This window comes from Pogona vitticeps, chromosome 4 (genome assembly GCF_051106095.1).
Source record: "Pogona vitticeps strain Pit_001003342236 chromosome 4, PviZW2.1, whole genome shotgun sequence".
NCBI classification, from domain to species: domain Eukaryota; kingdom Metazoa; phylum Chordata; class Lepidosauria; order Squamata; family Agamidae; genus Pogona; species Pogona vitticeps.
Window position 1 is genome coordinate 69,247,058 of NC_135786.1, and position 15,938 is coordinate 69,262,995.

Consider the following 15,938-nt stretch of genomic DNA (forward strand, 5'->3'; position numbering starts at 1 on the left):
CCTACAAAAACCATTTAAAATGTTTCACTTTGTTGAGATGCGATTACTAATTTGTAAGGACAGCTAAGGCAAGACAAAATGATGATCAGGTAATGAGTGGCTCAGGGAGCTCAGACTAGTCAAAGACATGGCATGACCTGGTACTTCTGTCACTTATCTACAGTAGTCCTATAGATGAGGTGAGATTACTGTGTTATGGCCGAGACTGAATGTCCAATCATACATTAGTTCCAAGGTGACAAATCCTAGAGGGGTCTAATAATGAGATTGTCCTGTCTTTGGAGCATGCTCATTAATAAGATCATCATCTATAATAAGATTACTATGCCACCAGATAATGTAGTGATGAGGTTGGAATTGTAATGAGAAAGTCCACAGAAGTAATTAACAGTTGAGAAGCAGTTCATTAGGGATATCTACTGAAAGAGTATCAAAATCCAACTAATATCATTAAAAGTTCTGGAAACAAGGATATTGAAGCTTGGAATGACACGTTGGCCAAAATCCTGTTGCTTCATGTAGCAAGTCACTACTAGAGTAGGCCCATTGAATCAATGGAACTTATAGAGGAGCTGGATCACCACATTAGCAGGCCTCCTCTGGCTGTGACTTCTTTTTATTTATTTATTTATTTATTTGATTTTTACCCCACCCCTCTAGACAACTATGCTAAGCATCAGGATTTCAGCCATCACATTTTAAGAGGACACAAAAAACAAAAGAAGTAAGAGATCCAGATAACGTTTGTTATGTTCTTGAAATTTTGCTGTTCACCCCACCTGAAGAACAGATTCCATCAACAAAATAGGGAGATAATCTTAATAATCCTAGAACTGCAGAGCTGGAAGGGACCCTATGGATCATGGAGGCCAGTCCCTGCCAAGGAGGCACAATGGGGAATTGAACTCCCAGCCTCTGGCTTTGCAGCCAGATGCCTAAGATGATTTTTCCTTCCTTTGCAGCTCCCCTTCTGTCTGCTCTGAACCTTTTGGAGAAGATCTAAGGGAGGAAAAGACGAAGGGAACATTCTATACTGCACACTGTAGTCTGCCTCTGCAGTGCTGGATGTCATGTCACACATTCTTAATAAAGAAACATAATTAACAAGGAATGTTATTAAGATTTCTGCTTATATTCAACAAAGTGAATGCAACCAATACATCTGGTAGAGGAGGAACAGGTTATATGAAACTCCAGACTCAAGATAGCAGCTGCTGATGCACTTTCAGATTGGCTTCAAATATTTGTTCACCCAAGATGGAAATCAGGACAAATTTGCAAAATTGAGACTTGATAAAGAAAACCTCCTATTCCTAATTTATTGCTTTCAGCAACGATAGCTAACCTTTATAAAATGGTAACGAGGACAAAAAAAAGGGTGTGCATGGAAGGACAATACTGTACATCTACTTGCTCCAAGTAGCAGCAACACATAGTGCCTTGAACTGAGTCATAAAATTGCCCGGCCGATTCATAGGTAATTAAGCTACATCTATGAAATTTAGGTGTAAGTTGGTTTCATTCTTTCATAGTCTAGTTGTGTTTATCAACACAGCTCTTTTTCTATTCTCTTTTTGAATGGTGTTAGCTTTAAACACCATAGTCCTGGGAAAGGGAAACATAATAAGCTGACTGCAAAGCCCATTCATCTCATGCCTCTCTATCTTCCTGTATTCCTTCCCATCAGAAGCCATCTGGATATTGCTTTGAAATAGATGGATTATGGATAAAGTTGTCAAAGGGGATTAGTGTGATTAGAAAGGCATTAATCCTGTCAAGAAGCAATGGTCAAGTATTAACAGCAGTCGCTACAAGGCTCATGTTTGTTTTCATTCATTCACCTCTTGGCTGTCTTTTCATTTCATAATTGCTTGCTCCTGAAAAGTCCTTCCTAAATAAGATCACCCGGTGAGATTCCCCTTTGTCAACAACATTAACAACTATTAGATATTGCATTATTCCCCCCCCCCTTTGGTATAACAAAAACATATTTTTTTTGCCATTGCCTTTGGGTTTTACCAATTAAGCTTCTCATCACCCTTTATGACATGGTCAGTTTTCAGTATCTCAGGGATATGAACAAAAAGGTGCAATTCTGTGGCCTATCCAAACGAAACATAGAAACAGTTGGGAGAAAAGGCATACTTAAGGAAAGGAACCCCATATTGGTTGTTGTAGGTTTTTTGGGCTTTTTGGCCATGTTCTGAAGATTGTTCTTCCTAACATTGCGCCAGTCTCTGTGGCCGGCATCTTCAGAGGACAGGAGTCAGAACTCTGCCAGAGCACAGACAGAGTTCTAGCTCCTGTCCTCTGAAGATGCCGTCCACAGAGACTGGTGAAATGTTAGGAAGAACAACCTCCAGAACACGGCCAAACAGCCTGAAAAAAACCTACAACAACCATCGTGTCCTGGCTGTGAAAGCCTTCAAGAACCCCATATTATTGTCAGAGTCAGTTTACATACAAACATACCTCTAGAACATTATACTTGTAGCTATAAAACTGTAACATATGCACATTGCAAACATATTTCTGATCTACTTGTGTTATAGAATATAGACGTACATTTCACAGCAAACCAAGACTTTTGGGGACTTCCCATAATATGTCCACACATTTGCTGCTGTGTAATATAAAAATCTCTTCCCATTAAAAAAAAATTAACCTTGCTTTAGAATGGTGGGGGGGAGGGAAATAGTCATTTCATAAATTACTTCTTCCATTGTGGACATTAATCACATTATAGCACAGGCGCTTGCAGTGTCTGAATATCTGGGATTTAGACTACATGGAAAAAGCAATTTTTGAAGAGCAATGGGTACAACCTTGCTACAGTAGCATTAGCTCAATACATCAGTCTTATTGCTGCTCTAAGAATACCTGATTTTATTATAACTTTAAAAATAGACAGTTTTCACAGGTGGTTGGAGGAAGCAATCCAAGCTTACAAAAAGCAGAAACAGAACGCCATTCCCACAATGAGTTTATCGTGTGAATATTTGCAAATAAGAGAAGCAAGTAAGTTTCAGTGCTATAAGGAAAGTACTAATGGCAGTTGAGCATTTTCCTAATAAATATTTTGAAATATATGAATGGAGGTGGTCCAACAAAAAATCAGAACAAAAGGGGTAAAAGCTACAGCAATATTGCAGATACCCTGGACTCTCTGAAAAATGAACTAGTGAGTCCTAGGTCGAATCAAGCCTGAACTATCTCTGGAGGCAAAAGGGTTGACACTGAGGCTGTCCTACTTTGGACACATCATGAGAAAGCTGAATTCTCTAGAAACAAGAATAACATTGAGAAAAGTTGAAGGCAGCTAGAAAAGAGGAAGAGGATTGACTCTCTTCTTGAGTTTACAAGAGCTGAGCAGGGCACTTGAGGACAAGACATTTTGTAGATTGCTGATTCCTAGGGTCATGTTAGATTTATTTATTTATTTTAAAGGAAAACTGTAATCCCAGGGTGTAGGAAATACAATGCTCTTTATTGCAGTACAAAGTACCTAACATGTTTTGGCCTATCGGGCCTTCTTTCCTTCTATATTAGAATTGATTTAATAGAGCTGGACACAAGACTGACTCAACAGAAAAAGAACTAATTAGATTTAAATAACACAATATGTATAGATCTTATTTACAACTATAGATTAAATGGAATATTCTTCTAATGTCCACCTCTCCTAATGTTAACATATTGATGCAATACTCTAGATAAGATTATTATGAATTAATATAAGAATACAATAAAAATGTTACGGATGTGATGCAGAATTATAGATACATTAATTTATTTATATGAATTTGTTCCCAGTAATTTATAATGGTGTGGTTGTAATTCTTTTCACATTTCATAGCTCCTGAAGAAGGCTAATAGGCCAAAACACATCAGGCATTTAATATTGGAATAAAGAGCATCATATTTTCTACATCCTGAGACTACAATTTCCCCCCGTTTCAAATCGAATATTTCAGTAGATGTATAAGTCAGAAGAGACTTGACTGCACATAACAACAACAAAATGTACACTATTGTAAAAGGTGATTGCTCTGTGTTTAATTACCTAAAAACTTGACCAGTAAACAGAAGACCAAATACAGCAACATTTGAAAATGTCTTTTCTTTTTCACAGGAACATGTATAAAACCTTTCGCACAGTCAGGGTCCCTGTGATCACGCTGGAGAGATCATACTCCACTCATGCTCTAGTGAAGGCACACAAAATGCCTTTTCAGACCCTATTGCTCAATACACCAAATGCAAAAGTTAAGGAGATGGGACAGGCACAGACTGAGGAGTACAGGGTGAGACTGGCATGCTAAAGATGTGAACAGGGCTTTCATCTTCTATCAAGGTCCTGGTTAAATTTCATATCTAATCAGAAGTGCACTGTGTCATAACTATGAGAAAAAGCTTTCTCAATAGTGGCAACTCAGCTCTTGAGTATCCTCCCTTAAAATGGTATACCTGGATCTACACGCCTTCATGTGGGGTTTTTTAAAGAGGCTTTTTGAGAATGTTTTGGATCTGCTTTTAAATAATGCTTTAAATCTGCTTTCCAAAATAAATGTAGTTTTGGATCATTTCAGCCTATTGTAAATAGCTTTGGGAGCTCAAAAACAGAGAAAGAGTGTGAAGTTAAAACTGAAGAACACATACTTTGTTTTCTCCCAAAGTGTTTGAAAAAAGTACCAATTATGCTATAAGAGACCTACAGCCCAATAAAGATACAGAACACTCAGCTTCTTTAAATGAAGTTGTATCACAGAACAGATGAATGGTATTCATATGTACTAGTTAATCTGTAGATGTAATCACAAACTCACTAATATTAGAGAGTTCTTGAAGAATGATGAGGGAGTGAAGGTAGACAAATGTTATCCCCATTTTTAAAAGGGCGGGGGAGGATTTAGCTCGACCCTGATGCTAGAAAATTTAACAGATCATTAACTCAGAGCTATTATTATTATTATTATTATTATTATTATTATTATTATTATTATTGTTGTTGTTGTTGTTGTTGTTGTTGTTGTTGTTGTTGTTGTTGTTGTTTGTTTGTTTGTTTGTTTGTTTGTTTGATTGATTGATTGATTGATTGATTGATTGATTGATTGATTGATTGATTGATTTGATTTGATTTATACCCCTCCTATCTGGGCGACTCGTCCACTCTAGGTGGCTAGAGTGCTGTAATTGTTAAGAACCAACAAGTGATACCACTCCATCCATCCATCTTTCCATCTATCCATCCTTCCATCCTTCCTCCCTTCATAATTCAGGCAATGCTGTTGATGCAGTAATTTGATTTCAGCAAGGCTTCCCACAAGATCCCCCATTATATTCTTGCTGACAAACTGGCAAAATCCGGACTAGAAAATTCAGCTTGTTAGGCAAATTTGTAGCTAGTTCATGGATTGTATCCAAAATGTTCTTGGCAATGGTTCCTTGACATCCTGAAGTGACAAGTGGGGCGCGACAGGTTTCTAACATGGGCCCTGTGTTGTCTGGAATTAATGACTTGGATAATGGCCTAAGGAGGATTCCCATCAAATCTTCAGGAAATGAGATCGGTAGTTTATACCTCAAAAGACAGAATTAGGATTCAACATGAAATTAACAGATTGGGCCAAAACAAGCAAAATGAATTGTAATGGGGTGAATGGAAGAGTTAGATATTTAGGGGGAGGGGAAAGGGGAAAATCAACTGTATAACTGTAGAGTGAGTGATGCCTGGACACACATTTCAGTGAGCCCATTTCTTTATCTACATTTCCCAATTCCTTTGCCTCTCCTTGTGCTTATTTACCTTTCAGTATTAAGAGTCAAAGCAGAAGCCCTGCTTCTAGACTTTCTATGTTAAATTATATATTTTTTCAAAAAAAAAATTGGTTCTGAGGTCACTATCAATGGCTAAGCCTCCTTGCAGTCTCCCCACCATGGTACACTCCAAGGCCTTTCTTTTAGATGCTTATAGACAATGTGGTGCATCCCGTTATGGATAATCCATCTGGAGTGATATTATCTTGTTGAATATGTAACCAAAAGCTAGGAAGACCTGGAGGATAGCATATATGTACAATGAGTTTCTAATCTGGGACTCAACATGAAGTGTGCCCCCATCCCATATTTTGAAACAGAATAAACACTAACACTGGATTCCTGAGCAATTATGCTTGAATTATTTTCTTATACTTCCTTGGAAGCACAGTGTCCAACCTGCTTGCCTGCACACTATGCCTTTGGTAAAAGATCCCTTCCTTCCCATGTTTGTTACATTCATCTCTCTCTCTCTCTCTCTCTCTCTCTCTCTCTCTCTCTCTCTCTCTGTGTGTGTGTGTGTGTTTATATGTATATTTTTAGTTTTTACTTCTGTTGCAGAGTAAGTTCACATCCCCACTGAACTACAAAACAGATTGTCAGTCATTCTCTGCCAAGTTGTTTTCACAACCTACAGTTTGTAGTTATGAGAGGGGGGATATGTATTCTGTCTTATGGTCACTGAGACAAAGGCACTATACAAAAGTAATAATCAAACAAATCAATTGACAAATACATGCCATCCAATTGGATACAGTGATGGCTACGGGTCACATACCCATAAAATGTAGCTTTCACTTCTGTTTTCCAGTCATAGACCAGCGTTATTACTGGCACTCTGTCTTATGTGTTTGCAAATATATAGAAAAATGTATCAATACATGGAATGAGAGAAATAGTACAGAAAGTCACTTTTTGATTTCCTAGCACATGTATGTAAAAATCTATTCTAACTAGTTAGAATCCATTGCATTCAATGGATATGCAGATAGTAATGAAACCAAATTTAATGAATACTCTCTAGTTATATGCTGGTATACAGCATAAAACAATATCAAAGCTTATTAAGTTATGATTCCCCCCCCCCACATTGTTTGATTGGATTTAACTCTAGCTCAATCTTATCAAACACCAAATTATTCAGAGCCAAATGTATTAAAGTAGTAGGAACAGATGGCCACCAGGTCTGAAAAAGAACCTGACCTCAGGGGAAAATAATCAGTGACTAGAAGAGGCTTGGGCTTAAGATACTGAATGGAAACTCATCATTTAAAAATGCAGAGGAAGTGGGTAAAACTTTTCTAATGATAGGATTTTCCCAGTCCTGCCTTGTCTCAGCAGGTCCATCACTCATGGAAGAGAAAAAGGATGAATGGCAAAGTCAGAGGCACCCCATCAAAGGAAATTAAAAAGGAACATTGGTTTATAAATTTTCTCTGCTGTTTCACAATTACTTGACTATTGCCATGTTGGTAATAATGTACTCTGGCAAACAAACACAGGAGAATAATGATTTGCTATAATATCTGTTTTGCTCTAGTTAGGAAAGAAGGAACATGTTAAGATGCCATACACATGTTAGTGACATATGTGTGCTTATTTCCGGGTCAGAAGACCAGCAGTCTTAAGATCGAATCCACACAACAGAGTGAGCTCCTGTCGCTTTGTCCCAGCTCCTCGCCAACCTAGCAGTTCTAAAGCATGTAAATACGAGTAGATAAATAGGTACCACCTCGGTGGGAAGGTAAAACGGCGTTCCCTAGTCACGCTGGCCACATGACAACAAAAACTGTCTTCGGATAGGCGCTGGCTCTACGGCTTGAAAACCGGGATGAGCGCCACCCCCTAGAGTCGGACACGACTGGACTAAAAATGTCAAGGGGAACCTTTACCTTTTACCCTGTTATGAAGTGCAGTGCTTGTGTCAAAGACAGAAGGAAATTGAACTTTAAATGTAAAAGAAATACAGGTGGTTGGTGGGGTGAAGTCAGGTTTATCAATCTAGGCCCTTCCCCCCCCCCCCCCAGCCAGCAGTTAAAAGTGAGCCAAGAATGGAGAAAATTAACTGATTTTTCTGTTTCTTTAACTATTCCATCTTGGCAATGTATTTAGTAATAAGTGTTAAGTTTTGAGGCTTGAAGGATTTCATTATGTTTGTTATACTGTTGTGTTTTATTATTTATGTAAGCCGCCCCGAGTAGACCTTGTCTAGGGGGGCAGGGTACAAGTCTAATAAAAGCAAAGTAAAGTATAACTGGCTGAAATAATGGACTAAGGAGAGAGATGGCATGCAAGGGGAGAAGGCTAGAATTTATTTATTTATTATTTATTTTTTGGACTTATATACTGCCCCATAGCGCTACAAGCACTCTCCGGGCGGTTTACAATTTTAATTATACAGGCTACACATTGCCCCCCCTCAGCAAGCTGGGTACTCATTTTACCGACCTCAGAAGGATGGAAGGCTGAGTCAACCTTGAGCCGGCTACCTGGGATTTGAACCCCAGGTCGTGAGCACAGTTTTAGCTGCAGTACAGCGTTTTAACCACTGCGCCACGAGGCTCATGAAGCCTCTCCTTCACCTTCTTTACTCCTCTGCTTCATGACTTATCTAATATAACCTGCTCTTTTAATTTTATATGTAAATACAGTAATGCTAACACATTTGATGGACTGATTGGTTCAATTTAACCCAGTCATTGACCTACTAATACTCATCTCAGCTGGAACTATATAAGGAAGATTTTTATGGCTATGTGGATCACATTCATCCTTCATTTTAAGGCAAAAGGTACAGTAATACATTAATGGCTGCTGACTCTAATTTATATAAGATGTATTATTTAAGAGCAATTCTGTGATAAATTAGAGTCAGCAGCTCCAATAATAATGATGAATACGAGTATGGTTTAGGATTTATACTTCTTCCCAACTGATTTTGTCTCTGGGTGTGACCACAAGGGGATACAGTTTGCATTTTGGACCACTTGTGGCACAGTGTGGTGCAAGTTATTCCCAGGTGATCACATGACATATGGGGGAACAGCACTCCAGCTCAACCCCAATGCATGCCCAAGCAGTCCAGCTGTAAGGTTACTATTTTTTGGCATGAGGCTCAAGCAATTCCCTGACAAACAGAAGGGTTGCTTTAAGGGAGACTGCTCCTGGCAAAGTGACCCTTTCTTGTGTGATCAGACACACACCTTGATTGCCCCCATGACTTCTTGCACTAAGTCCTAAACCAAGTAGAACTTGCTGTATAGTGTTTTTTTAAATATGATTTGCTTGTTTGACCTGCTTGCTTATTATTAAAACAGGCAATTTTTTCCAAGATAATTATACCTTACTGCTACAGCACTGAATTTTGGCATAGGGCATCCTGCTCACACCAGATTTCAATGCCTGCAAAACAATTTATAAGAATATATATTATAATTCTGCACTTGTCTTGCATATGGTATCCTGTTGTCTGGATGATACTAACGTGTTAGAGGTCTTAATCTCAAACAAAGAGTTTCTTTTAGTGGACGTCCAGTGGCTCTTAATTCTAAAATGCAACAGCATCAGCGTAAGTGGAGTTCTAACTACAAGGAGTTGTGGGACAGGGACTAACAGAAAACTCTGAAGGGGCCTATATCTGTTAAACCAGCCAGCAGACTGATTGTGGGCCTGGCCTGGTGAGGTTTTTCATCAATGACCGTTACTGACAGCAGATGGTTGGTCTCTTGTTGGCAGATTTCTATTGAATTCCTTGGATGAAACATTTTATTTGACATCTCTCAAGTTTGCCTTTGTGGATAAAATGTGGGGTAAAGATGCTTTAAATAAATAAATATTCCCTCAGAAGAGTTCAACATGACTAGCATCACAGATAAAAAGAACCAGTGTGGTCTAGCGGTTACAGTGTTGGACTAGGTCTCCAAAAGCTACATAATGTACATAGTTATGCAAGAGGACTTTGCCCTGTATACAAACTGAGGGTGGGAAATGACAGAATATAGCGGCATAATATATTTATATATGAGAGAGAGTGTGCGAGAGAGTGTTAAAATTAGTTCAGCAAAACAACCAGTTGCCTTTCTAAAAAGGCAAAATTCTATCATCTGAAAAGTCCTTAAAGATTAAGATGGGCCTATCTTGGAAGCTATTTCCAAAGCCTAGGCACACCATAGCCAATGAAAAGACCCCTTTCTGGGCATCAACTACACATATTACTTTAAAGCACTTCAGAAGATAATTTCAGTAGCCTTGAGAAAGCACATAAAATTGCTTACTATTGAACTGCCTACATTTACCTCATCCTTGCATGTTTGTAAATGAAGCAAATTTTGCAGATAAATTGTACATTTCTTGCCCAGAATTATCAAGTCTAAAGAGAGCTAAATCTAGTAACATGGAACTTCTCTTGGAACTTCTCACCAAGGGGAAGAAGGGAAAAGAAGGTGCATACTTTACTCATCCTTTGGCTCAAGAACATCTAGCATGGAGATCTGAGTGACAGAACTAAGAGTCTATACTATTCAATATATTTCCTGAGCATGATTTGTATCTATTAGCATTGTGGTTGCTAACATCTTTATCTGAAATCTTTTGCTAAGTGCAAGTACAAAAATTCTACCATATTCATTAACATATAAATTGAAATTTTCAGTGGATGGACAAGAAATGTAAAACAGGAGACATCTGAAGCTCAGTGACTATCACGACAGTAGTATTAAATGGAAACAACGATTAAGTCGTGTTATAGGCCAGTCAACTGGAGAATATCTCAGATTTCAACAGCTGGATTGTAACTTTGGACCTGAGCTCTAAAGCATCTTGTTTAAACCTAACTCTTTATGAGTTATGCTGCTCCTGGAAGCATTTGCAGAAAGCATATCTTAAGTAACACCTAGCATAATAAACAGATGTAAAACCTCCACTATATTCGGAAAAGCAAAACTTGCCATATTAATGTCATCATTGATAGACAGTGGTTTTATTTTTATGAAATATTAAATGTATTTGACATTTTTCTGTAAATCTTTAAAACATCCACTGCAAAACAAACAATATTTGTCAAATAATAATACTACACAAAAAGAGTGATGTACACCATTATTGTATATGTGTAATATGAAACAACATACAAAATTAGAGCAATATTGTTGCCCATTCAACGCATGGACCAGGACACATTATGAAATGTATTTTCTTGCTAACATTTATTTTCAAAACAAGAGATTATTCAAGCAACACTTTCTATATTATATTGTATGTTAATTGATATTCAGACCTTCCTAACATTGGTCTTAAATAAACATTGTAGTCAAAAGATGTAATAGATGGTGAATACTCTACTCCTGCACTATTTGTATGTGCAGGCAATGAAGCAGTTAGAGCTAGCCACACTATGTGTACACGTATGTTTTAGAGTTCCCTGTGTTAAAAGTTCTCTTATTAGAGGTCTTTTAAAGGAAAAGTGACTGAAACATAAAGAAGGGAATTGAAATGGAGATGATTGACAGCAACGGTGATTGAAAATAAAGAAGTGATGCATGGGAAACTCCCTCCCTTACTGGATTTTCGTTGCTCCAAATAGTCTCTCCTTCTGATAGTTTTTCACAATGGATTGTTAAAGGCATGCTTGCATGATGTGCTACAGTCACATTCTCTACCCATTTATTCCAGCAAAAACTAGCAGGTAATGCTAAAACTTCCAACTGTTTCTAAATCTGTGTCTCATAAATACTCATGCATCATATTGTTATTTTCTTGAATGAATTTGTTTTCAAGCACAAACACCTGAGGGGAAAAAAACCCAAAAAGATTTTTTAAAAAAACCAAACAAACTACGCAGTTGTATGTTCTCATAGCAAAGAATGAAGTTGTTACAAATCTGTTATAGACTAACTTACCTTGATACAACCAGGGGCAGAATCAGCATTTTCAGCATTCTCATCAAGAGCTCTCCAGGAAACTGGAAATAACTAATTTCCTATGAAATAAGGAGGAAATAACTAATTTCCTATGAAATTATTTGAACATACATGTTTCTATCTCTTTGCTAAGCCATCACTGGATGCTGTGATCTCTTTACTGCTACTTTCATCTCAATGCACGCCATAACAAAAAAGAAGAGACTGAAAAATGAATAGGTTGCACTAGCTTGTCTTACAGTGCTGAATTTTAGCATAACAATTCTATTTCTCATTGCACTACTGAAAATGCATAATTTAAAATATTACTGAAAGTTATCACATTAACATTGTGACTTTAGTCATAACAGACACTCTGAATATAGAAAAGAATTTGCCCTTAAATACTGTTAGCGGACAAAAAGGTACTAAAGCTCCTGTCAATCAAAGACATCTGTCTACATCTCTATTAATATCTCAGTTCTCTGAAGGTTGGGTTATATTTAATCAAAGTTAATCCTGGTAACAAAGTACAAAACAAATTCTCTTTCTCTCTCTCTATAAACATGTAGTTTTGGCTTAATAGATGCCCCATGAATTGAGAATAAAATTGAGAATATGAGATTGAGAATAAAATTGAGAATAACATTCACTTCTCAGTTACCGGTAACTGATATATAGATATTTTCATGTAATACTTTTTAGAAAAAGACAATTCCTATTCTTTGGCAGAAACATTAAAGAATATAGTTATTTTTTATTTGTCCATTGTTATCAGAATCTACTCTGGATGCAAAGGGGGAGAATGGAAAGACATACATGCACATATAGTGCCTATATATAGTGCAAACCAAACCACTGATTTCTGGAACACTTTTCGATTTTGAAATCAGTGATTAAGGATTTAAAATTAGATTTGGAAACTGGTGGATCTACCTCAGAGTAAGTTGACAAGAGAGGTTACATGGAAATAAGGCATTAACAGTATCACGAACAGACAATCTCAGCTTTGTAAGCTGTTAAGCACAAGTATCATGTCAGTTGCAGATTCAGAATCTGACATTTTACACAATACATCATTTTATAATAGGACTGTGCTGCAAGATCTCTGGACCACCTGTAGCTATATATTCTACACAATGAAAATATTTTTAAAAGAGCCTTCTAAAATACCGTTTGAAGAGCTAAGGCAGGTTCCCTCCTACAAAAAAATAACCCTCATTCTAGAATGAGACATTTTGCCTCACAAAATACCACATCCTTTTGGGTGCCTGTAAAGGCTGACAAACTTTTTGGAGTCCCATTTTTCTTATATAACCAACACCCTTGTTCTCACGACGGCTTGTGTCGCTCACCTGCGGAGAGAGGCGCCTGGTCCGGAGGAAGAATCCAAGGAGACATCCTATGATGACAGACAGCACAGAGAGAATGAGCAAACCATTCCTTTTACACACATCCTTGACCCGAGCCAGCATCGCATCAAAAGCCACTGCCATGCTGTCCTCAGTGCTCTCTGGAAGAGAATCAGCATCCCATGGAGCGAGAGACCTCACCAGCCTCCTTTGTCAGAACAGCCGTCTCTGGTTTGGTATAGATTAGGTCAAAGCATTCCTAGTGCTGCTTAGCTGACCTGCAAGGTCACCTCTTCTGCCAACAGCCACCAAGCATGTAGCTGGCATTATTTCCAAATTAATACCAACAATCCTATTAGTGACTACATCAATAAGAACCTGGAAGAAGATTAGGGACTCTGGAAAATTAGAACAGGGAAGAGTAGTGTTTTTGAAACCAGAACTGCCTCAAAGCAAAGCACCACGTTGTATGAAAAACAAACAAACAAAATACCATTATATGTTATTAGAAATAAAGGGTCCACTATTCCAGCGACTACAAGGAGAGAAGGGGCACTGAAAGACTACATTTCCCATGCGGTTGAGCAGCTATGAGTCATCACAGCAAGGCAGGGCAGATGCAAAATGGAACCTCTTTAAATAGGCTTGCTTACTTATTTATTATTATTATTATTATTATTATTATTATTATTATTATTATTATTATTATTATTATTATTATTATTATTATTATTATTATTATTATTATTATTATTATTATTATTGTCGTCGTCGTCGTCGTCGTCGTCATCATGGTCAAATAAAAATGATAGCATTCCTATCTATAAATGTAGAACAGAAGACACACACATACAAACTACTGATGCCGCCATTTGTTATTACTGTGGGCATGTAATAATCCTAACTTTCTGCCCTTCAGGGGAAAAAAATGAGAGGGTTACAAATTATGTTTGTGTGTGAAATATTGTAGCACTTTGAAGAGTAACAGTTTTATTTCAGTGTGAGCTTTGCTGGATGAAAATCAACTTCCTCAGACACAGAATTACAGTACTACTGTACTATTACTACTATGTGGCCTGTGTCGTCATATATCTATCCAAGACCAGAGGAGGATGCTGATAATAAATGAAGTGAGAAAAGAATGGGACCCTCAAGCTGTTAATTACTTCAGTCACCAGATCCTGGCCAGCTGTAGGCCTGGTGGACTGTGAGAGAAATGCTAGCATATATTGAGTGTCCGGAGCGATTTTTTTGAAGATGGAAAGTTAAGCAGACAGAAAGTAAAAAAGAAAGCATTCGTTTAGAAAACGGTGCCAAAGAAAGAAGCACTCTAAACTAAAATCCTGAATTGTATGCTGTTATCAGATCCTGTACAGCCCAATCCTGACAAAGTTTACTCTGGAGCAAAGTTTCAATGGTATATCCCGAGGGTGGGCAAAATGGAACTCTGCACACATGGGACTGCAATGCACATCATCCTTTGCTATTAATTATGCTTCTCAGGATTGATGGGACTTCCACTCCAAATATGGAGGATTGCCTTTAATCTACCACTACTGTACACAATTAACAATAAGCTCAGTTGAATTCAATGGGACATGTTCACAAGTATGAATAAGATCACAACCTATCTTAACAGACACATGGAGAAAAATCTCTTACTGTTCTTATTCTCTAAGACTCTTCTGAGGTTCAGGTTTGATGGAAATTCATTGTTTATTTGTTTATTATTTCAACTTCTATACCGCCCCATCAGGTCAAACATTCTTTCTAGGCAGTTCACAACACATCTTAACACATAATTATAGTCATACAAACATACAAAATGCAATAAATAAATGAATAAAACAAATATAAAATAACTTTGAATACTCTGGGTCAATTTCTTTAAATAATAATATAATTTATAATTTATTGTCATTGTAAGTATATACACAGTATACCATACAACGAAATTCACAGACACCCAGAGACCAGACACATGCACACACATAACATTCCCCAAACACTCCCCACCCACTAGAAGTCCCCCACTAAAAATACAAACATCTACACCTCAGGCCAAGTAACACAGTCCAACTAATTATTCACTACTGGTGGTCTTTAAGCTCATTATTAATTGCAATTATAGCTCTAGGATAAAAACTATTTAGAAAACGTGTGGTCCGAGTCTTAATTGTTCTATATCTTCTGCCAGACGGTAACAGTTCAAAAAAGTTATAAGCAGGATGGGAAGAGTCTCTCAGGATGCTGTGTAAAAGCCTAAGAACCCCTGTTGTTGAGTAACTTCATTACCTAAGATTTATCTCTTATAATTTCCTATACTACTAATTGTTATCTATACAGTGTTTCCATCTTCTAAAACCTGTTACAAAAACCTTGCTTTCTTTTGTAGGAGTTCTTAGAGCATTAATTAGCCAAATATTATATTACTGGTGATCCAATATCAAAGTTTAAAGTTCCTTTTAAAAAAATCAAGTGATCACATTCATATGTTCCTGTTAGAATTTTTAGAAGGAGTCAAGCTTCTTAGGGAAGACTTTCCTATTGCACATATTCAGAATTAGGAGACTAGAACTCCCTGCCTATTCCACAGTACTAGCAAAGCAAAAATAGGAAGATACTGTACATTAGTGTCTGTGTTCTCACATTGTCCTGAACCAAGGATGGACAACTTTGAGCTTCCAGATGTTTGGGGCATACATATTGTTCATTTTCCCTTTATTTATTATTGTATTTATTAATTTAAAATATTTTAATACCCCCTTTCTCCTTAAAAGAACCAAAGGCAGTTTACATTGTTTAAAAGACAATAAAGCTAAAAACAGTACGTATACAAATGCCAATGTCTGTCATTAAGGAGAACACTCTG

The 15,938-nt window shown here is 37.3% G+C and overlaps 1 protein-coding gene across 1 annotated transcript in view; it reads right to left on the minus strand.

Moving 5' to 3' along the window:
• Positions 1-13,319, minus strand: part of SLC1A7 (solute carrier family 1 member 7) — a 45,095-nt gene extending 31,776 nt beyond the window's left edge. Inside the window, exons 1-2 of the mRNA XM_020799633.3 lie at positions 13,070-13,319; positions 11,715-11,794 (exon numbers count right to left, since the gene is read on the minus strand). Coding sequence (XP_020655292.2) covers positions 11,715-11,794; positions 13,070-13,210 — 221 coding nt within the window. The 5' untranslated portion in view covers positions 13,211-13,319. The remainder of the gene's footprint in view (positions 1-11,714; positions 11,795-13,069) is intronic.
• Between the last annotated feature and the right edge of the window lie 2,619 nt (positions 13,320-15,938).